Source organism: Rhinolophus sinicus, chromosome 8 (genome assembly GCF_057876585.1).
Source record: "Rhinolophus sinicus isolate RSI-liver-muscle chromosome 8, RSI-T2T, whole genome shotgun sequence".
NCBI lineage: Eukaryota > Metazoa > Chordata > Mammalia > Chiroptera > Rhinolophidae > Rhinolophus > Rhinolophus sinicus.
In genome coordinates, this window is record NC_142508.1 from 51978495 (window position 1) to 52001526 (window position 23032).

The 23032-nt window shown below is 58.1% G+C and overlaps 1 protein-coding gene across 5 annotated transcripts in view; it reads right to left on the bottom strand.

The window, feature by feature from the left end:
* GSE1 (Gse1 coiled-coil protein) overlaps positions 1-23032 on the bottom strand; it is a 420617-nt gene that overhangs the window by 35897 nt on the left and 361688 nt on the right. For 4 of the 5 annotated variants that reach the window (XM_019747104.3, XM_019747103.3, XM_019747105.3 and 1 more), the window contains exon 3: positions 1903-2121. The exons of the other annotated variant lie outside the window; for it this stretch is intronic. In XM_019747104.3, coding sequence (XP_019602663.3) covers positions 1903-2121 — 219 coding nt within the window. The remainder of the gene's footprint in view (positions 1-1902; positions 2122-23032) is intronic. 5 annotated transcript variants of the gene reach the window in all.

Here is a 23032-nt window from a genome sequence, read left to right on the forward strand (position 1 = left end):
GACACGTGCCCTTTCACTGCCACATCCTCTGCAGATGTGGGGTGTCACCCCAGGACTCAAGCCCAGTGGGCTGGGAGTGGACACAGCTGCTTGATGAAGCCTTGACACTTGGGGTGACTCAGCCCAGGCGGAACCAGCATCCTCCCACATGCTGACAGATGTACTGACAGGCGCTTTGAAAGCTGTGCCAGCCCCTTTTCTTTGCCTTCTGGAAGGCTAAGAGAGAAGACAGCCAAAGCAGGTTGCTGCCGGGCAAATTCTGCTCCAGGAGCTTCTCATTGGCTCTAAGGAGACCCCCACGCCTCGATTCCAGCCCCGGTTCCCACTGTGTGAGCCTCTCCCAGGGTGCTCTGCAGCCAGCCCAGGCTGTCTGGTCGAGGGCCTCAGTCAGTGGGCCAGGGCAGGGGCTCAGCGGGCCCGCTGCCTCCTCCAGGCATCTGCTCTGCAGCTGCCTGGCGTGTTGTGGTCCCGAGCAGTATGGCCTCCTGACACCTGTAGCCTATTGCTCAATGGCGGCCGGCGTCCCCATGGGAGCATGGAGAGTGAGGAGGGGCGTACATGCACGGACGTGCAGTTGGTGGGCAGCCACACTCTGCCCAAGTCGACCGAGCAGCCCACAGCAGGCGGACATAACACCAGGTGCCAGTGGTCCTCCCTCCTGGGCCAATGTCTCTCCCTGCCCGTCAATTCTAAGCTGATTTCCCTCACACCTCCTCCTCCATCCAACAACCAGGGAGCAGAAAGGGCCTGGGGAAGAGGCGAGAGTCCTAAATCAGAAGACACCCCCCCCCAGACAAGGCAAACGTCTGTTCCACTGAGGCTGCAGAGCAAGTATTCCCTGGGTGCCCCCGACGGCCCTGGAGCCCGCACGCCAGGCCCTGAACCTGTGCGGCGAGGCAGACAGCGGGCAGAATCACTCAGGGTACCCGCTTCCTCTGCCCTGGAGTCACCCCCCTCCCTGCCTCCCAACAGCAAGTCCAGAGCGTGTCTGAGGCCTGCATCCAAATCTGTAGGGACCCAAGTCTCCGGGTAGCTCCAGTCACACACTGATCCCCACCCCTACTCGTCCAGCCAGCAGCCCTTGACCAGGACTAACATGGGCAGCGAGATGGTCACCCCAAGAAGTGCCCAAAGCCGGGGGTATAGAGATACTCATGGGAAGACTGAAGCTCAGAGAGGGTCAGTATTTACCCAAAGTCACACAGCACGTCACTGCCCAAATGACAAGAGGAGCCAGGACTCTGTACCTCTGTCTATGCCACCATCCAATTCCTGTCTCCGGGAGAGAGGCAGGGGTGGGCTGAGCTGCCGCAGGGACCCCCACTCCAGGATCATTCGAGCTTCCAGAGAAAACTGTGTTCTCTGCCACTCTGGAGGGCACGTCAGAGCCTGAAGCCACTGGGCTCTCAGGAAACAAGCCACCTGGGGAATGGGCTGCCCGGGAGCAGCCTGGGAGGGGGGTCAGGGTACAGAACGCCCTCCGCAGCCGCTAGGGTTCCTGTGGCCCAGCACGTACACCCTCCTCACCATGGGCCACTGGGTACATGTCCCCACTGCCGATAGCACCATGGTGGCTCCTGGAGCCAAGAAAGGACAGAGGTGGGGGACAGAACAGAAGCAGAAGCCAAGCAAAGGTGCCAGGGCTAGGGGGGACTTGCTGGCCAGGCAGGGTCCAGGAGGGCCCGAAGTTCAGACTGTGCTGCCCCACCACATAGAACCAGAACGAGAGAACCAAGAGCCGATGAGAACACATGTGAGCACGTGGGTGGGACCCCCACTCCTGCTCGTGGGGACCAGCTGCTTCCTGGGCTGCACCCCGCTCCTCTCAGGAGCTGCGAGTTCTGGTGGGATGGCAGGGACTCCTCTCCCTCCCTTGGCCACGGCCTGGTGGGCGCCTCTTACCTCTGGGCTCCTCCGCCTGTTTGGCGAGCTTGCGCAGCGCAGCGGCAAAGCTGGAGGACGGCGCAGCCTGGGCCGACAGCGCGCTGCTGGTGGCAGGGCTGCCGCTGGGCACCAGGGCGCCATTGAGCGGCGAGGGGGTGAGGGGGTTGACGGTGGCGGTGGTCCTGGTCGCGGTGGAAAGCATTCCTAGTGAAGGGGACTTGGGCTCATGGCTCATGCCTGAAACAGGAAGAGAAGAACCAGAGGTCACCCAGAGAGCAGGAGGCCAGCACCAGAGCGAGGTCCGGGGACCCAGGGGTCCAGGCAGCAAGCAGCATGCAGGGAGTGGGAGCCGCTTGGGCAGGCAAAGCAGACAGAGCCAGCACTGCAGAGAGAACAAGCTATGAACCCAGAGTCCAGAGAGCATCCCTGAGGGTCCAAGGGCACCGCACCCCCCCACCCTCTTGGATCCATAATTGAACCATGTTGTACTCAGGACCCCAGTGATTCCAGAGGCCCAATGGTTAGGTCCACACAATCCTACAATCTCTCCGGGGCTGCGGAGCAGGCGAGGGAGAACCTGAAAGCATCTCCTACAGGGCGTGGGGGTGAGAGACTGAGGCACGGGGCACGGGGCCAGCATTCTCACAGCAAAGAGAAGAACGCCAGCAGAAAGGAAAAGGGCCAAACTAACAATGATAACGAAGACAGGCAGGGCGGCAGCTCACGGTTAACACACGTTTCTGCCAGGCCTCTGGCACAGCGTCAGTGAGGCTGGCACTGTGACTATCCCCATTGTAAAGAAAAGGAAATGGAGGCTTACACCCAGGAGCTGACCCAGGCAGGCTGGCCTGGAGCCCTTGTCTGCTGCCACCACACTCTCCTGAGCACCAAAGTACCCAGGGACCCCAGCTGGTCTCCAGCTGAGAAGGCACCACCTCAGAGGGCAGCCTGTGGGAGCCAGGCGGCGTCCGCCCTGAGGGAGCCATGGGGGACAGACCACAGCAGCCGCTAACCTTGTCAGGGGCCCTCACCAGGTGCCAACCCGGCCTGGACAGGCTCAAGAGTCAAAACTGCAGAACTAACCGTCACTGGCGGGGAAAACCCCCTTCTCACTAGGGGCCAAGGTCAGGTGGAAATGGTCGAGGAGAAGCAGCCTGCCAGGGTGACATCACACGCCATGGGGCAGGACTCGGCCGCCTTCCGGGGAGCCCCCAGCCTTTCAAGTCCTACCCAAGTGTCAGCGTGAAGGCTGAACCCCTCCCCGCCCCATGTGCCGAATCAATAAAGGTCCAGCTCTGTCTTGGGCAAGCGGTGCCATAAATAAGTTTTCTATGAATATTTCGTGTCCTCTCAGGGCCACTTGCCCGGACTGGGTCCATGCTCCCTCGCCCTGGTGCATTGGAGGAGAGTAAATCAAGGCTGGTGGCCTCGTATAGCTGGCAGGGGCAACAGGTCATGCGCAGGGAGAAGCAAATTAACTTCCAAACTCCCAGACGGAGACCGGGAAATGCCATGTTATCTGGGGAGGGGTCCTTAGAGTCATGGGGGGAGGAGGCCTACAATCACAGAAAACCCAGGAACACAACAGGGCAGGGACGTGGGCTTCCCACAGGGAGGCGTGGGCCACCGCCCCAGGCTGTGGCCCCCACCCCAAGAAGCTCTGCAGCCCCAGAGCCCACCTCACCTCTGGGATTCCTCCTCCAGTCCAAACAGGTCTGACTGGAACCTGCTTCAGGGGCCTAGCCCTCAGAACTAGCCAGGAGAGGCCATGGGTCCCAAATGCATGTCCCAGACCCCAAGTGCCAGAGGCTCAGGCTGTGCTGGTGCCACTGCGCTCCTGCCAGGCAGGAAAAGAAATCTTGGGGGCGAGGGCTGGGTGCATGGCGGCAGTAGTGGGAGGGGGGGTCTGGAGCATAAAAGACAATATTGAGGCAGGCACGAGCTTGAGGGCACACCATTCTCTCGGGAGAGGGTTTGTACCTCGGGAACAAAGGACCCCCACAAAAGCCCCTGCGCCCACGGCCGGCAGGCTGGCCTCCCAGCTGCCGGCCGGTCACGTGGGCAGCAGTGCCCACAAGCAGCAGCCCCACTGAGCAGCAGAGGCACCGACCCGAGGCTGACCTCTGGGGTCCTCCTCTTTCTGGAAGGGTGAGGGCGGGGGGAGAGGGGAGGGGAGGGAGCCACATGTCCACAACCACCTCAAGCCCAGCAGAGAAACCCAAGAACTGGGGGCACATGGGGTCCCCACCCCGGCAGCCTGATTGCTAGAAAATGCAGGTTTCTGACAACAGTCCTTTCTCAGCCAACCTGGCACCCGGCCAGCCACGTGAGGACCGCTGAGCACAAGCAGCTCAGCTCCAGGCTGCCATTGGCACCCTCTCCTCCTCCCGTGGACAGCAGGACAGCATGGACAGAGGATGGCAGCTGTGGGTGAGGCCACAGAGTGGGCAGAAAGCAGGGGCTTGGAAGTCAGGGCTCAGGACTGACTTGGCTGGCTGCCAGGCGCCTGGGGCTTTCATCGCTCTGCAGCCTCTAATTGTGTGACCTTCGGCGAGTGAACTTCACCTCCCTGACTCTGAGCCTTGGTCTCCGTGTGTGTAAAATGAGGATACGGAGACCTCGTGAGATTAATCCCTTAGGGACTTACGGCGCTAATGTATGCACGAGGCTTCAGAGCAAGGTCAGCCAGTCGCCGACTGGGGCAGAAACCCAGGTGCGGAAGGGTGAGTAGCCTGGCCAAGGCCACACAGGTCGGGCTCAGCAAATGGGGACACACGTCGCCCGATGTGTGCTGCCCACCTCACCTAGGGCTGTAAGGGGAAGAGGCAACGCACGTGTCAGAAGGCTGGGGGCTGCTTGGGGTGATCACCCCGACACCCCGCCTGGTAGCCCTCCCTGCTGCTGCCTTCCCCAGGCCGGGGGGACAGCCAGGCCTGGCCTGGCACGCACACCTTGGGCAAGGGGCCACCTTCATGTCCCTGTGCAGGCAGCAGTGGCAGCTGGTGAAGGTTGACATACAGGATACCCTGGGACAGAGGGGACCAGAGCTCTCGTCCTGCTGCCTGCAGGGGACACCCGAGGACGTGTCCCCACACACAGGAGATGATGCAGATAGTCCGCAAGTCCTCGGCGTCCTGCTCGGCACCCACACTCACTGGGCTGTTGGTTTTTTGTTTGTTTTTTTGGAGGAGAGGGGTGGGAGAGATACTAAGTGGCATCCGATAGAGGTCTGTCCTTGTGGGGACCCAGGCCGGGCAAAGTGCCCCAGGTCCTGGTGGTCCTGACAAGTTGCTCAGAGACAGGTGTCGCACTACAAGGGGCTGCCCAGGAGATGAGGTGTGTGAGGAGAGACCCCGGGGCTCCCTCACCCAGGGAGCATCTAAGCAGTCCTCAAAGGTCATTCGGATTTTCGGGTCACCTCTCAGATTAGCGTGGGAGAGGCCACAGTGGCAGAGACATCACCTACCCCCGCCCCCCACCCTGTGCCAATTCTTCACGGTCTCAGACAATCCTGGGAGGCCAGCAGGGCATGGTGGGGAAACTGAAGCCAGGAGCTGTTCAGAGACGAGTCAAGGTCATCCAGATGGTTCAAGGCCACACAGTTAAGCAGCACAACATCTACGACGTGAACTCTGTCTCCTGGGGTTCAAGACACAGCGTTCTTACCGCTCATTATACCACCTGCCCCATCCGACGCCTAATCCTGAAACCCACGCCGAAAGACGTCCACACACACACATAGAGTTGCAATGCATTTAACTACAGTAGCTCCCCACTTATACTGTTTCGCTTTCCAAGGTTTCTGTTACCTGCGGTCAACCAAGGTCTCTCCAAACATTAAATGGAAAATTCCAGAAATAAACAATTCTTACGTTTTAAACTGTGGTGGTTGCATCGCGTGATGAAATCTCACGCTGACCCACTCCGTCCCGCCCGGGAAGTGAATCATCCCTCAGCCCAGCGTCCACTCCGTGTACGCTCCCTGCCTGTTAGTCACTCAGTAGCCGTCTCGATGGTCACATCTACTGCTGCGGGATCTCAGTGCTTAGATTCAACTAACCTTTGTTTTACTAAATAATGACCCCAACATGCAACAGTAGTGATGCTGGCAATTGGAATACACCAAAGAGAAGCTGTAAAGTATATGTACATATAGGAAAAAACACATATAAAGGGTTCAGTACTAGCCATGGTTTCAGGCATCCACTGAGGGTCTTGGAATGTATCCTCTATGGATGGGGGGGGGGGTCCGGACAGGGGGGAGGGCTATTGTACAGTGGTTTAAAAAAATATGTCCATAAAGTCTTTGTTACTCAGCCCTTAAAAAGGTGGAGACAATCCTCTTTCCTTGAATGTGGGCCAAACTTATTGACTCACTTCTAATAAACAGAATACAGCGGAAGTGAGGGTGTGTAACTTCCGAGGAGAGGTTATCAAAGGTACCATGCCACTTCCTTCTCTGGGATCACTTGAACTGAGAGTAGTCAGCTACCATGCTGTGGGAATGCTCAAGCAGCCTGTGGAGAATCCTGTATTTCAGGGAACCGATACCCCCAGCCCACAGCCGTGTGAAAGCGCCATCTTGGCAGCTGCTCGTCCAGCCCCAGTTAAGCCTTCAGATGAGACGGCAGCCCTGTAATAGCTCAATTACAGCCTCATCAGAGACTCTTGAGCCAGAACCACCCAGCTGAGCCGCTCATGAATCCCTGAACATTTAAGGTGGGATAGTTATGCAGCATCAGACAGTCACCGCATGTTCGACTGATCAAGACCCACCCGTCCCAATCTCTCTCCCCTTATGTCCCTTCTTGAAGTCTAAGTTCAACCATCTGCAAAGAAGTACTCTGTGCCTTTTACCCAGAGTCCCCCAAATGAACCCATGGGATGCCATTAACACCCCCTCCGTTACCCCCATTCCTTAAAGAGCTGGACACCTCTCTTTAAATCCCAACAACCCTCCAACAAACATCTCTGTGCCCATTCTACGGATGGGGAGGGCAGGCTTGGATCCCTGGACTGACAGAGGGTCAGCAGCAGGACCGAGTTCCTTGAACATAGCACCTACGTCCCGTTTACATAAAGCTGGTCAGGGCCCAGATCCACACGTATTCTGGGAATGCAGGAGGGGAGCCAGCTCGGCCGTGCCCCTGGCCCACACCGTTCCAGGGAGGAGGAATACGGAAGTGAGGACAGGCTATGTAATTGTTGCACCTCCCAGGGACCGGTCCCCGAGGCTCACGGAGCAGATGTGAGGTCACTGCCTAGTGGCCGTGTGACAGGCTGGCCAGCTGGCTTCCCGAGTGGACATGCTGTGACTGCCAGCTGCCAGTGCTGGGCAGGATGGCACAGAAGTGCTAGATAGGCAGGTGGCAGCCACAGGGCAAATCCCAGGCCAGACCCCAAAATCTCACACACCCCTGAAGGCCAGTAGTGGGTGTCTTCAGGTGGCTGCAAGAGGAGCAAATCTTTTTTATCCTTTTCACCTCTCGTATGTTCCAGTGTCTCCGCACTGAACCAGATTTTCAAAAAAGGAGGGCCCTCAAAGAGATGGAAACTTGCCTGAATGAAGCTGGCATGGCCAACAGAAACATGGGGGCGTTCCCTCAGACCAGGGCCTCCTGCCAACTAGGTGCAGAAGCCAAGGGAACTGGGGTGTCCCTGCTGGGGTGCCCCAAACCCAAATCCCCATACAAAGCCCCGAGCCCCGGCGACCAGGTTCCCCGTGGGCAGGTCCTTCTGCCTCCTACTGCGCTCCTTGGAGGGGCCACCAGCTATCACCATCAAGCTGCCGCTGGCATCCAAACAGTGACATCCCTCCTCCCCTCCCACTGAGCCCGCCCCCTCCCTCCTCAGACAAAGCCTGGCACCTGCTCCCCAGACCCTGCCAGTAGCCTGCAGCCCCATGTACAGCCCCCTTGGGTTGCTGGGGGTCCCCCAAAGCCAGCCTCCCTGCCGTGGTGTTAGTCGTGGGCTCCAGGAGCTGAGAGCCAGGAAAGCTGCTCTGCTGATGTCAGGTCACTTAAAATAGAATTCCAAATGAGCAGCTTCATTAGGGGAGTCTAAAATTAGCATTCCTCTTCAGCATGTGTGCATCAGGAGGGCCCACGGGGGAGGGGCGGCAAGGGGTCCTCGGAACACCACAGCCTGGGGTGGCGGCTCCCTCACACCTAGGACAGAGGCCAAACTGGGGGGACCCAGAGACCCTGTAAAGGGTCACCCTGGACCTGCTGTAGATTGGCACAGCTTTCAAGAACCCTCCACCCCTGCCTCACCCCTAAGTAGTCACAGGAGGGGAAGGTCTCCTAGGACAGTCTGCTGCTCTTGACCCCCGCCCCAGGCCCTGCCCAGAAAGGAGGACTTGGGCCCCTCATGCACAGGTGCTCTCTGGCTGAGGCCACAGCACAGCACTGTGGCTGTGGAGGCCTAGGGTGGGTGGCGGGGAGCTAGGGGGAGGCCCCTACACCCCCAGGAGGCCCCGGGGTGCCTACTCCCCCTGCCCTCATTAGAGAGGTATTTATTAACTTCTGTGCTCCTGGCCATTGACTGAATTCTTGTCTACATTATCAGCTCATGTAAATTCATTATCCTAACAGCTGGGAATAAGCTCCGCTGCGTGAAGGCCAATGATGGATGAGGGCTAGGGGGCTGGGGGCGGCAAGGGGAGGCGGGGATGGGCTCCCTCTCTGCGTTGTACAAGCTCTCCTGCCATGTTTGACTCAGCAGGAGGATAAGCCGGTCCTGTGGCCTCCTGGCCTTCTCATTTGCATCACAGGCTGCTGTCCTCTGGACAGAGCCTCCTGCCCCCATCAGCTGTCCCCTCCACCCCCCGGGAGAAAAGAGCCAGCACAGCTAGACCCCAAGAGGTGAAATCCAACAGCTCCCAGGCCCGCCTCAAGCCAAGAGGCCAGGACCCTCTGAGCCGCAGCTTTCCGCCCCCTGGGCCCTTCCAGGACTGACCCGACAGTGCCTGAAGCCCACGCGCTTTGCCAGTGGCTGAGTGCAGGGAGAGAGGAAAAGCCACCGGGCTAACAGCTCCCACAAAGTGACCTGACCCCGCCATTCCACAGAGGATGAGGGTCTGGAGAAGCAGAGATGGCCCAACCTGTCCAAGAACCCAGGTGAGGCCCTCACCTTTCCTGCTGCTTCTACATAGGCAGTGTAGTATCTTTGATCAATACTTTTTCTCTCCTCTGCCTGGGTTTCTAATATGGCCAGAAGCGGCACAAAGCTTAAAAAAAAAAAAGAAAAAGCAAGAAAGATCCAAGTGTGAGGGGCGGGCCTGGCTGGGGCGCCCAGGACACCTTGCTCTGTGCTCTTCAGAACACACCCCATGGGGCGCCTGCTGTCCAAAGGCTCCAAACAGCAGGGTTTAAAAAGTAGGGGAGGCCCCCACCCCTCCATTACATGTGGTCTGGGCTCCTGCTCCCTCCTCTGCGCCATGGTGGAGGGGCCTTATTAATCAGCACTCGGCCTCCCTCCTGGCCTCCTGTGGACCCCGTAATTACTGCTTCCTTTCATCCCCGCTCTTCCCGGCTCCAGACCTCAGGCCTGCTCCCTCCATGCTCTGTAATTACAAGCTAATAGCTGAGATGAATTTTCTGCTGGCTCCCGGTTCAAGCACCAATCCGCCCCTTTCCCTGACGGCCCCCCCTGGGGTAATTACACCCCGCAAGGCCAGGCCCAGCAGGGCTTCACTTTCAGGCCCCACTCGCACAATCGGGACTTGCATTCTCTAATCACCCCTCTGGGTAATTTTTCATTACTGCAGAAAGAAATGTTTGTGAACAAATAAAGGGCATCCCCCTGCTTGGGGCCCCCGGAGCCCCCGCCCCACGATCCCTGAGTCGCCCTCCAAAGGGGTGATGCTTCTGCAGCCTTAACAAGGCTGGGTCACCCTGTGCAGCGACATGTGATCCCGGGCGCTTGAGCGGCTTCATAATAAATTCATTATTATATTTGCCTTCGGGGGTTCTGAGCTCACACGCACGAAGCAATTTTCCTTGGGGGTGGGGGTGCGGAGGAGGCTGGGAGAGTGGGGAAGGTCTTCTTGCTCCCAGATGCACAGGGGTGGCCTGCTGAGGCCTTCAAGTTCTCTTTCTACTAAAGCTACCCCCTCATGCTGTAGGCTTCTAAAGGGACTATGGGCCTTTCTCTTGTCCTGAGTCCCTGAACTGGACTTACTCCCCAAGGCTAATGCCCTGAGTAGCTGGGAGGCTGAGCCAAAGCCTTTGCTAATTGCTGGAGCAGGGGAAGGCCCCAGAAGATGGCCTGGATCCTGACCTGGAACCAGAGAGAAGGACCGGGAGAATCCAAGGGGGTGTAGGAGGAAGGGGAAAGGGAGGGGAGGAGGAAGAAAGAAGGGAGAGATGAGAAAGAAAGGGGAAGCCAGCCAGGGTGCCTACAAAAGAGCCTGGTCCAGGAGCGAAATGAGTAACAAGGCAGCTCATTTTATGACAAGGCTGCCATCCTCCCCCGCTCAGACCTGTCACTCAGCGGCATTTATTAAGTCACTACAGAATGCTTAAGGCAGGAGCTTATGAGCAGAAAGTGTCGCCAGAACCCTAATCAATGAGAATGGGAGCCCATTCCCAGGGGTGAGTCCACCACCAACACCCCCCACACCCCAGAGCTAGTACCATAGGATAAGATGTTTACAAAGCTAATTCTGGGGTCATCCAACAGCCACCTTGTGACTGGGTTTGGCCCAAGGCCCCAGGATGCCCCCACAGCGGTAGCAAATGAAGGTTGGTTGGGGGTAACATTTAGGGTTCTCCCCAGCTTAGCCTGCCTACTGCCACATTAGTAACTCAGGGTGGGGGGCCCTCAGGGGGCTAAATCCAGGTTCCAGGGAGAACACGGGCAGGTGAAGAACCTTCAGGAGACCCCTACACACATGGGTCACTTGGTGCAAGTGTACCTCGCCAGAGGGGCAGGTCTGGTGGGGCAGCTCCAGCAGGGCTGAGGCCCCAGGCTGGTTCATGGTGGGGGACGTCTTGGTGGGAGCCACCAAGTGAGTAGCGAAGACAGCGACAGGGTTGGCCCCCAGGGCAGCCCACTGACAGAGGCCACCAAGGACAGTCTAGGAGTTGAGGTTCAAGGCCATAGACAACTAGGAGTCCCGGAGGTTCCGGTGGAGGCGAGGGACAGGAAGTCAGGCAACAGATGGCAGCGACATTTGACAGTGATTATTCTAAGCTGCTTCGTCTGAGAAGCCTGGGCAGGACAGATGACGGGCTGAGAGCAGCAAGGGGGTGGCGGGCCCTCCTGGGAGGGGTGGGGAGTGGAAAGAGGCAGAAACTGGCAGCAACGGGGACTGGAAGGGCCCAACAGCCACGGGGAAGCAGATAATTAAGACAAGAAAAGGCTGACAGAGACATGCTCCAGTTTGCAGCCCAGCATCCTGGACCCCGGAAGCCATTCCCTGACAACAGCGACTGGAGGAATAAAAGCAGCAAATGGTTTCCCCAGCTCGCGCTCGAGCTCTTTCTAGGGGCCGCACTGCTTTGCCCAGAGCACCAGTCACACATCACAGTAATTCTGTGAACAGACCACAGCAGGTAGGGGAGTCAGGCAGGCCAGCCCCGTCACACTGCTGAGCCAGAACAGAGCCAAGGACCGACCCAGCTGGCCTTATTCCCCCTCTTCCATCACCCTTCGGCCCACGGCACTGGGCTTGGTGGTCCCAAGGCCAAGGAGCCCCCCCCCACGAATTTATCCCACATGGTTCACCTCTTACCCCCACTCTACAGATGGGTCCACAGGCTAGGAGAGAATCATGCCCTGGTCTAAGGTTGCATGCCGAGAGGCTAAGGAGCGGGGATGGGAACCCAGTTTTCCCTGCTGCTGTACTGGCAATTTCCCTTTAAATATGCGAAGGTACTGGAAAGGACCCCTTCCCAGCGGTCACCTCCCATTTGGCAGACCCTAGTCCTGTAACCACTGGCTGCTGTCAGAGTGCCCACCTATGTACCAAACCCATTTTACAGATGGCACCGTGAGGATTGGAGATGACATAAAGCCAGGGGTAAGAATGAAGACCTGACCTTGGAACCTTTCCCCATCCTGAACCCCACATCCCTGCAGCACCTGAGCTAACCAGGCCACCTCCGAGGGGAGCCTTGCTCACAAAGGAGCCCTTTCAGTGACTCTGGAGGTGTGGGGTGCAGGAAGTGGGTGGGGGTCAAAGGTGTCCAATGCAGATGAGCGGTCTCAAGGAGACGAAACCAACCTGGCCAGGAGGTGGACACTGACCGCCTCCAAGTTTCCATGGAGTGGCAGGCGGGGGCCAGCAGGTGGGGAAACAGGCCAGGAGGGCAGGGGTCAAGGCCAGGTCCTTCCTCAGAATGAGGACTGGGGGGGGGGGGGGAAGCAGAGGCTGCTGCCTGACCAGCCCCTGGGTCCCTATTTCTTGCTGCCTCCCAGCAGAAGGGAGGATGGGGCCCAGGAATCTGAGTGTTCAAACAGCTCCTGCCCTACCTCTCAGGTGAGAAGCTACTCTATCAGAGAGAGGGAGAGAGAATTTAAGGGCACTTGTCCCTTCGACACTGCGTGGAGGTTGACAAAAGCTATCTGTGCAAGGCAGGCATCCTCGATCTGCCTCCTCAGCCCTTAAGGGCACCCAGTAGGTCCTCAGCGGCAGAACAGGTACCAGGACATACATGAACCACATCATCACAGGTGACCAGACTCAACATGGAAAAGGGTACCACCTGCGTCCCTGTTCAGGGAGGCTGGGAACGTCGGAATCCCACTAGGCGGGCACCACTGGGTGAGTCACAGGACTGGATCACTGGTTGGAAAACCAGTCAGAAGACCAATTCCCGGCCTGGCTCCCACTCAGCCTCTCAGTGAGGCCCTATGTGGCCCGAGCCTCAGTTTCCCTGTCAGTACTCTAGAGGGGGAAGACTTGCTAGGGGGAGGCAGAGGCTAAGCAGGCCTCCTTTTACCTATAGACCTGCTTTTACTTGGCCTGAAGTCATGTGGTTTAAATGCAAATCAATGGACATTTTAAAACAGGAAATTTCAAGTCAAAATGAAGATTTCCAGTTTCTCTTGAAAAATCAGAAGCCACAAAACCGTAATACTTAGAGTGGCAGTTGTCCCTTAGTCTGTCCCTAAGTATCCAACTTGTCAGAGTCCCCACCATTTCCTATCGTCTCAGTCTGGTCAGGCTGGTTCATGGCTTGCTCAGTGCCGGGGATGGGGTGGGGTTCGGGTGGGGGCGGGGGGGGTGGTGTCTCTCCAGCTCTGAAACTGTACATGGGCTCAGGCAAGAAGCAGCTTCTGGAGCTTCATAAACATGCAGCAGCCAGGACCCTCAACTCAGATGTTGTCAACATCTTAATTCAATCCAGATTCAGCAGAAAGAGGTCAACCTCTCCCCCCTCAGCCACGGGGTGGGGGGGTGAGGGCCCCCCAGGCAGGAGGCCGTGATCCTGGCGCGTGTCAACCGCAGGTGGGTTTCGCTTGAATCAAAGCCAGTTCACTCAAGCCAGGACTGGCCTCAAATTATAAAATGGTTTTCGCTTTTGCAAAAAGATCCATTCTCACAAGGGTTCAAAGCTGCAGACTAGACAGACCCTCTCACCAGAAAAACACACCTACTGAATTCTTTCTGCATACAGTTTTATCAAGCTCACAGAAGCCCACCTGTAAACCCCATGGATATGTGAGGAGATGTGTAGCATCTGTGAACCCAGGTAACAGACTCCTATAACATAGAATTCTTTACATGTCAAACCTTCCCCCAACATGTCCTACCCAGGCTGAGGGAACACCGGGTATCAAACATAAGATCCAGAAAACGCCAAGTTCTCATGGTGTTTTCTCACCCAGGCTCATCTACCACCTTCAAACCCCATGTACCATGCCCATTCCTCAGTAAATGCCTCACTGAAAAAACCAACTACTCTACAGCCACAATGGACCTCAAAACACAGCCACCAGGGCTCATGGGAGAGTCACAGAAGACGAACCATGAGCTCGCTAGTCCCAACCCTGTTATAGGCCTGGGCAGGCTAGTCACCTTCTTTTGGTCACAACTGCGCCCCATCAACTGCTGAGTAGCTGACTGCCTAAGTCTGATTCTTTACTCTGTTCAAAAAACAGCAACAACAATCAAACCCCCCCCCCCCCACCCGTGGCTCCGATTGGGAACTTGTAAGGCTCTAGTAACCCAAGCAGACGCTGAGGCCCAGAACAGGCTCTCACAGGGGCCAGGTGGCCCCCTCCGGGAAGTGGAACCAGGTCACAACCTGGGTCACAACTTGGCAAGGCCCAGTCCACCCTGAGACCCACCGTAGATGTAAAAACAGCCTCAAGCACAAGTGCTTACTGAATGTAGGGCTCTCATCCCCTCGTGGGGTGAGCAAATATCCTTGGAGGCCAAGAGTTCAGGGGCAGAGAGACCCCAATTACCCAGAATGGAGTCGGTAAATAAAGGTCTGGGTGGCTTCGGGTGGGCAGACAGCGCATGCCTACAACGCCTCCTGGAGTAACCAACAGCATCTTTAAGGAGCTCAAGCCTTCACACTTGTTTTCCTTCTCAGAATCTATTCAACAGAACAGTCCCATGTGTGAACATGCCTCTGGGGGCCTGAAGTGCCTGGCAGGTACGCTGTTGGTAACTGCGGCATGAAACTCCGAAGTCCACTGAGGACCCTGGATGCAGAACCCCAGGACCACACTGACACCCCACCAGACACAGTACAGCCATGAGGAGGAATGCAGCAACACTGGTAGTCCTTCCAAGTTCCAACTTGGGAACCAGCTATTTAGTTAAAATACACTCCCTGTGCCTAAGTGACAGGCTCCAGGGTCTGGCATCCCTCCTAAGAAAGACTTCCTTAGTCTTATCAAGTCCTTTAAGACACACATTTAAGCTTAACTTTTTTGCAGCTGGCTATTTTCACCTATATGTTCAAAAACGAGAGGCCTGAACGTCAACCTGTTTAAGTAACTCTCAGCCCACACCTTGACTCCCCCTGAGCCCGTACAGGATCCACGAGAAATTCTTTTCAGGAGACTAAACTCCGCTCTGAAAGCCCAGAGGCTGAGGGCAGAGCGGGGCACGAGGCATTCCACAGGAGTCAATTCTGAGCCTCGGTTTTCTCATCTGTTAAATGGAGACTGCTAACCTCCCCTCCCCACTGGCACGGTGACGGGACAATTGCACAGCTCTGCCTTCTGTGGGATGCAGAAGTCCCTCCAGTGTTCCTATCTAAGAATTTTACCCGTTTTCAAGTTTGTATCTTCAACGCCAAGCCCAGCAGTCGCCCTTATCTAGTCAACCCTCATATACTGTATTTAAGAGAATAGTAAAAAAACCACATATCATATGCAAAAAAATTACAAAAATACACTCAAAGCACACAGGGAATTCAATAGGACGAATCCACTCCCATCCCTTGGTTTTTCCATCCCTTCTACTGGTTACCAGCTATTATGACTTTGGGCAGGTAGCAGGAGCCCTACAGGGCCCCCATTTCCCAGAACGAATGGTTCTGGCAATGATCCTGACCTTGAAAGTCAGACCCACCTCCAGAAGGACGAAGCAGCGAAGTGAGACCTCCACCTCCATACCCACTGTACACACAACAGGCCGGGACTGTCAATGAGAGACGGCTTGGTACTTCTAGGTACAGAGAGGGACACTCCCACCTGGTCAGTGTATTCCAGAGACAACCCATTAACCCAGTTCAAGACCTGCTGTGGCACAGACCTGGGCCCCATGAGATCACGTCACATGAAGGCATTTGTTCTTCCTGTCCCCAAAGGGCTGGGTGGCATGTTAGGCGGTGCCCCGGGACTTCAGGAAGAGCGAAGACTGCAGTTAGCCCAAAGGATGCCCCCTGCCTGCCCCCACAGGCAGCTCTGGTCCTCGCAGCTTGACACATAGATTTTCCTTCGGGACGGCTTAACCTGTACAATGTCAGCACTGCCCTGACCAAAGCTCGAAGATCGATTGCTTTTATTGCTGCCTGTGGCCACAGACCTACCTTCTGAGCACAGGAAGGGCAAGCCTGGGGGAGGGGCAGTCGTGTGAAAAAGTGCCTCCATCCTCCCAGATGGCAGCCAGGATGCAATCACCACCACCAAGGGAGGGAGGGGGGCAGGGAGACAACAAGTTGGCTAAAAAAGGTGTGTGGGTATGTGCGCGTACACATGTAGTTTTGGGACCGTGGGGGCCAGGGAGGCCCCAGAAGGACACAGTTGGCTGCTGCAGTCCCACTTGGGGAGGGTCAGCAAGGGCTTATTTGGCACCTTGAGCCTTTGGGTCTTGGGGGGAATAGTGGTTGCAGTCCTTCCCCCCACCAAACACTGTAAAGGGTGGGGACACAACCTACTTGGTCTTGTAAGTTAAAATCCCAGGATACTAAAGTCACCGAGACGGACAGGATGACCTGACAAACCCTTACACAAGGCTCTTACCCCACCAGGCACTGCTCTGAGCGCTTTCTGAGAAAGCATTTAAACCTCAACAGCCTGAGGACACAGGTGCCACTACCGTCAGCACACACATTGGGGGGACTGAACCCATGGATGCAGAGGCCTCTACATCCCCATCTTACAGACGGTACATAGCTAGGGGGTTATTACAGTGGGAAGGGTCTAGGCCATCACTTGGCCTTGGGGGACGCTCCTACGACGTGCAACTCTTCACACACACATCAAGTTCTCCAGCTGGAGGAACCGGTTCCAGAATTGGAAGGCTTGGCCAGCGCTCCAGACACACAGAAGCCACCCATCCAAACACAACTCTGCACTTGAAGGCCTTTTGAGAAGGGCTTCAGCTCACCTGGGTCAGGTAAGGAGAATTACCCTCAGGATTTCACCTCAGGTTCCTACGAAGCCCTGAGCTATCCAGTGACGTGGTGATGAGGCTGTGGGTAGTCAGAGGCCTGTATACACATTGTTTCTCCTCCACCACCCCAGCTAAGCGAGGGGTACCTGGTCCCAAGGGGATGTTTAGTTTTTCTGGATTACCCCCAACCATTTCTGGGGCAAACAGAGCAGATGCCGGCTTCCCAGGTGAGACCACAGCTCTCCTTAAGAAACATCGCCCACCTTCTCCAGGAAGAGGCATTGCCTACCCACTGCCCCCAGCAGAAGGCCCTTCTAGCTCAGCTTTGACTGTATATTGTAGTCACCTAGGGAGGGCTCATAAAATAGATGTCTCTGCTCCATTCCCTAGAGATTTGGGCTTAATTAGTCACAAGTCAGGCCTGGGGGTTCCCCAGGTGATTTTGAACTGCAGCCAAGAATAAACACGCTCGTCCTGATGCTTCCTGCTCCCCTTACACCCCGTTCCTCAGTCACCCCTCAGAATACCCCAAATCCTGCTGGAAATCCTGAAAACCAGAGTTCAGCCAGATCCCCTTTTTCACAGAGGCTTACAAACCCTTGGCCTCTCTGCTTATCTCCATCCCACCCTCCTCTAGGCTGCTCTCACTTCCTCTCTAGCAGCTTCCCCTCTGAACTTAGGAACCCACTCAAAGCATCACAGAGGGAGGGGCGGAAGTTGTTCTCAAGGACCCCTGGCATTTGGAGCTGACTGGAGATTTCTAGGCAGAAGGGCAGCCTAGGAAAAAGGCAGGGATAGGGCCAGGAGTATGAATGCCTGCGGTTATGTCCAGCAGGCACAAGGGAAGAGGCTGGTGGGGGCAGAAACTGAAGAGGCAAGATTAAAAGGCCCCAGTGCAGTTTTGGCAGATATGCGCCTGTTGTCTGTTCACCTCCCAGCAGCCAGTCCAGGGTGGGTTCATAGAAGACACTCGATAAATTTTCAGACAGGAACACTCTGAAACATCACCTCTTGCCTGTGGCCTTGGCTGGGGGAGAAAGGCCAGGGTGGGGAAGCGAAGCCAGCAGTTTAGTGGCCCACGCTGTTTGCCATAAGATGGGAAAAATGAAAGCCAGAAGGGTAGTCCTTGGCACACTGGTCAAGCTGAAATGTCACCCAAAATGTGGACCCCTGCAGGTTAAAAACAGCTCTCCTAGCACCAGGGGAGGGGGCATGTGGCCTCATGCAGCCCTGTGGCTTGGAGGCCACTGGCTTGCCATAACAGAGGTAATTAGCGTGCTATCACCCAACCCCAGCCTGGTGTGGACTTCGAGTAACCCGGGCTGGGAATTCCAAGCCTTCAGATGGGGCCAGGAAAAACCGGCCTTGCTGGCTGACTCCACAAGCCTCTGCGAGTTCCTGGGGCAAGGAGAGAGGCAGCAGCCAGGTCTTGCTCACCTGCGTTCTTCTGACAAAGTAGGTAGGAGCCACCAGTATCCACCCCTCAGGTAGGGGCTCAGGGTCTAAAGGCCCCTCCTCCTTCAGAGCAGGGGAGGGTGGACACAATCCGCCAAAGGAACTCAGTGGACTGGGAAGGTGTCCAGCTTGGAGATGCAGGACACAGGTCGGCCACAGAGCGGCGCTATATAGACGTTGCTCGGGTTCCTCTGGCCTGACATGCTGAGCCCAGGGGCAGGCGGCTTCTGCTCAGAAACCACAAGCCTCTCTCGGAGCTGCAGCCCCTGAACTTCCTCCAGAGACAGGGAAGTTGCTGGCAGCTTGAGGACTGCCCAAGGGGACAGTTTTGCAAAGGCCATCAGCACTCCCAAAGGAGTCTGCTTCTTGCTGTGAGCTCTGGTCCACCCACCCCACCACCCTGCTGCCCCTTTGGGCCTCAGTGTGCTCACCTGTCAAGGGACTGGTTCTCAAGCCCCGTTTGTGCAATACAATCACCCGGAGAACTCTGAGAACCCTCTTACCCTCCAGTCCCTGCTGCCCAGGCTGGGTCCAGGAACCCAGAGGCTGTGATTTAACTGAGTTTGGGGAGACATGGCCACTAGCAGTTTTAGAAAATCAAGCTGGGGGATCTAGAAACCCTTTCTAACTCTGACAAGCCAGGATTCTGAAAGCTGTACCCAACAGGTCAGGGCCTGTACTGTACAGGACAGCACGGTGCCTTGTTCAGAGACTGGCCCCACAGATGTGACCGTGCCTGGAACCAGGACAGGCCTCCCAAAGCAGGGCTGACCCCAGGTCCTGCCCTGGCTGCTCAAGCGTTCCAAGGCTCACAGAAAGAAAACACCAAGTGTCAAAACTCTGGCTGGCTCCAGTTGCCCCCCTTCCTCCCCTTGCTGCAGTCTCCTGCTTCCAGACAAAGTGACAAAAAGCCAATCCGGCATTGGCCATCAGGGCCCACCCCCAAGGGGCCGTTGTGAAGTATCAGTGTAGCTGCTGTGGCAGAACCAGCCTGCTGGGCGATTCCTAGTGCGCCTGGGCAGGGCAGTGACTCCCCTGAACAGCCAGCAGCTGGGATGACACACGTCTGCTAGTCCCAGTGAGCCCGCGCCCTGGGCCCCCTCACCTGTGGCGTGGCCTGCTGAGTCAGGTGGCAGCCTGTGCCTCAGGTTCTGCCATCCCTGCGGGTGGAGGCAGCGCGTAAACACAAGGTGAACATTTACGTGCCCCAAGCTTAAGTAACATGGAGGGAGGCCCAGAGGCAGGCTACTCACCTGCCTCTTCCCACTCCTTCAGAATCCCAGGGGAGAGACCAGCCAGCCAACCAACCAGGAGACACATTTCAAAGCACCCCAAGACCTCTGCCCTTCCATCCCTACCTCCTGGAAATGGGCTTCGGCCTGAGGAGGTTCCCACCCAGAGTCCCCTGGACGTTTGTTCCAGCGCCTTTCACAAAAACGAGCTTTTTTTTTTCCATCGGGTGGTCCCGCTTTTTGTTTCCAAACCCCAACCTGTGTGGGCCTCAGAGAGGAGGCTACAGGGGTTAACAAGGGTTTAATGTATTTCAGACCCACTCTGCAGACAAAGGCTAGTTTACAAACAAGAGCCAACTCATCTCAACACAGGCTGGTCTCAACACCCAGCTAAGGGCTGGGCAGGTGCTGACCAGGATGCACAGCCCTTAAAACTTTAGGCGCAGTGATCCAACAAAGGGCCTCTAGCTCATCACGTGGAGGGGGGCCAGGGTCCTCAGACCCATCAAGTGGGGGTGTCGCGGCGTCCCTTTCCCCAATCCAGAGAACCCTCTTCTCCCCACAACCTGAGACTAGAACCTCAAATGCACACTTCTGAGTGGTCCCCTTGTCTACCACCCTAAGCTCAGAGGGGGAGTAGGAGGAGAGATGGTAGGGCGAGCCCAAAGCCCGCTCCGCCTCCACGAAGGGAATTTAATTAGCCTGCTAGAGAGGCAAGCGGGCGGCCGAGGAGGTGTCTCTGGTGCTGCAATATAATTGAATCGGCTCCACTCGGTCGGGCCACTCGCCGCCCATCAGCGCGGCCGCCGGGCCGGGAGGGCTGGGGGCGGGGAGGCGCATCCAGGCGGAGCAGGAAGGGCCGGGGAGGGAAAAAGGGCAGCGCGAGTGGGGGGCGGCGGATGCAATCACCCTCCCACCTCGGAGGCCGGGGCAGCCATCTTCGGAAGGGGGAGGGGCGGGGAACCGCTCCAACGAGGCGGGGAGTAGGGAGGAGAGAGCGGCGGGCCCGGGGCGCGCCCTTGGGAAGCAGGGCGTGGGGTCGAAGACCCGGGAGGCTGCAGTCCCGCCCTCCCGGCGGTCTCCCCGCTCCGAGAGGAGGGGGAGGGGAGCAAGACAAAAACCCAAACCGAGGCGCCCCAGCGGGCTAGCGCACCCCCACCCAACACCTGCCGCGGGGGCGTACGGCCACCCCCTCGCTCCCTCCCCCACCGCCGCAAAGTTTTCACTCTGGCTCCCGAGCGTCGACAGCTCACCCAGAGCCCCCCGTCTGCCCCACTCCCCACCCGCCAGCGCTCACTTACGCACCCCTTGACGAACACAGCCTCCCAGCCGGTGCCCCGCAGCGGCCCGAGTCCCTGCCGGGAGCCAGGCCGCCTAGGATACGACCCGCGGCGGGCGGGGGCCTTTGGTCGGTCGCCCGCCCGCCCGCCCGGCTCTTATCGCCGCTTACACTCCGGGGGAAGTTGCCCAGGAGCCGTTGGCGGCGCCCCCGCGAAACCCGCGAACTTGGAGGAGAGGCGGGCGGGCAGGCGTGGAGGGGGGCGCTGAGACCGCCCCCCAACCAGTTCCCTTACCCGGCGCGCCGCGCTCACCTTTCATGCCAGGGCCCCGCGGCTCCGCAACGGCTGACACATGCTGGAGCCACCGTCGCCCAGTGTTTGTCTAAACTGCTTATCTCACCCGGGGCTGCTCGGCGGCGGCGGCTCGGGCCCGCTGGGGAGGTGGAGCTTCCGGGGCCCCGGCCAAGAAACACCTGCTGCTGTCGCGGCCGCCGAGGACACACCCAAGCGCAACGCCGCCCACTCCAGGGCCACTGGCTCGCTCCCGGCTCCCTGACCTCAGCCAGCGGGAGGTGTCGGGTTTCAGCCGCAAACACACGCGCGCGCGCACAGACGGGCGCCGGGTACACCCGCGCGGGCATACACCCCTCCTCAGCTAGGCCGGCCAGGTGAGCCGAGGACACCAGCAGGTAGAGGAAGTACCACCCTCAGGTTCCCGGGGCCCCCTGGCTCGAATGCTCAGGGGTCCCGGATACACTGGTGTCTAAACCGGACACCCGATTTTAGAAGTAGGGAGCAGTCACTTCCAACAAGTTCGCCACTCGAGCAGAGCCCTTGCGCGTCTCGTGACCGCTTCCCCGGCGCCTAGAACAGTGTCTGGCACAGAGGAGGCCCAATGAGCAAACGGATAAACTCACGTGTTCTGGAGGGCAACTTTCTTGTAGCTGGTGTGCGTGTTGTGGGGGGGAGGGGAGACACAAGATAGGCTGTGTGCATCTACTCTCAGAGGCCCAAGATGCGTGACCTTATTGCCCCACCTTGAAAGTATTGGATGTTAAGAACTTGGGCCTCTGCGCCTTCCTCCCCCAATTCCAGGAACTACCCCTTCCCGTTTTAAGTAACTTTTGGGAAGGCCACAATGCGGGGGGCAGGGATAGTTTTAAAAGAACCCATGTCCCCGTGGCTGGAAAGTCCACGGAGGCGCCGCTCCGCCAGGGAGATCATTAAGTAGCTGGGGTTGCGGTCAGAGGCGAGGCCGCCCGCCTCCAGAAACTGGCACGACCCACTGGGCCTCTGGCCCCAGTGCAGCGCCTCCCCATTCCTGGCACCCCCCACCCTACCTCACCCAAGCACTTGACAGACTGGAATGACTCAGGGAGCGTCCTGAAATTCCTGGGCACCCACAGGAGGCACAGACTGCGGGCCTCGGCCTCACTGTCCCCCGGGCTCCGCCCCGCCCCCATCGACGGCGGGCGCAAACCGCGAGCCTGGAGCCCACCCCCCCAAATCTCCAGGAAGCGCCGGGTTAATAGAGCAGGCCTCGCCCAGCGCCCCCGACCCCAGTGCATTCCGGCGCCTCGGGCTCTGACCCCGCGCACGTCCAAAGCTCCCAGCGTTGCTACGACGCCCCGGGGTCTCCCCTGTACATCCTCTTTTGAAAACCCTCTAATCTACAGCTTTCATACTTTTGAGCCAGGAGGCAAACCAGTACACCGCCCCCCCCCCTTCCCCAGCGGCCGCCCCAGCCCCGCGCTGCGGGTTTCAACTTTCAGCGTCGGGTGCCAACCCGCGCTTCTGCCAGCCCCAAACCTGCCCCGGGACATGCCCGCGCCGCGCTTGGCAGGCGCGCACGCTGCCGTCCCCGCGGGCCTCGCCTCCCCCGCCTTCCTCCCTCCTTCTCCCTCCCTCCCCGCGCCAGCCTGGATTGCGATGGGAGGGAGCGCTGGGCGCCTGCCACCCCCCATCCATCTGTTCCCGATGACGCTGGCGGGCCTGGAGCATTCGGGGCCCGCGCCAGCGGGGAGCAGAACCCGCTCGTGTGCCCACTGGGGGGAGGGGCAGGGCCCCGACAAGCGTCCCCAAGCCACTCACTTCCCTGGTCCACCTTCGACCCAGCGCACACTAGGACACACGGAGTGGGGGAGCACGCGGACCGGCCCCCCGCCTTGCACAAGGCTCCTGGCCGACCACAAACGAAAAGGGAAACGGACCAGCAAGGATGGGCTGGGGGGCCGTTACTGGCTCCTACCTGCGGGCGCCTGCTAGCCCTGGCACCGCGCGGGAGGGGCGCTTCCCCTTCCCCACCCGCCTCGCTCTAGTGGGCCTCGGCCTTCGCCCATATACTTTAATTTGTGCACCACACGGTGTCTCCGCAGCGC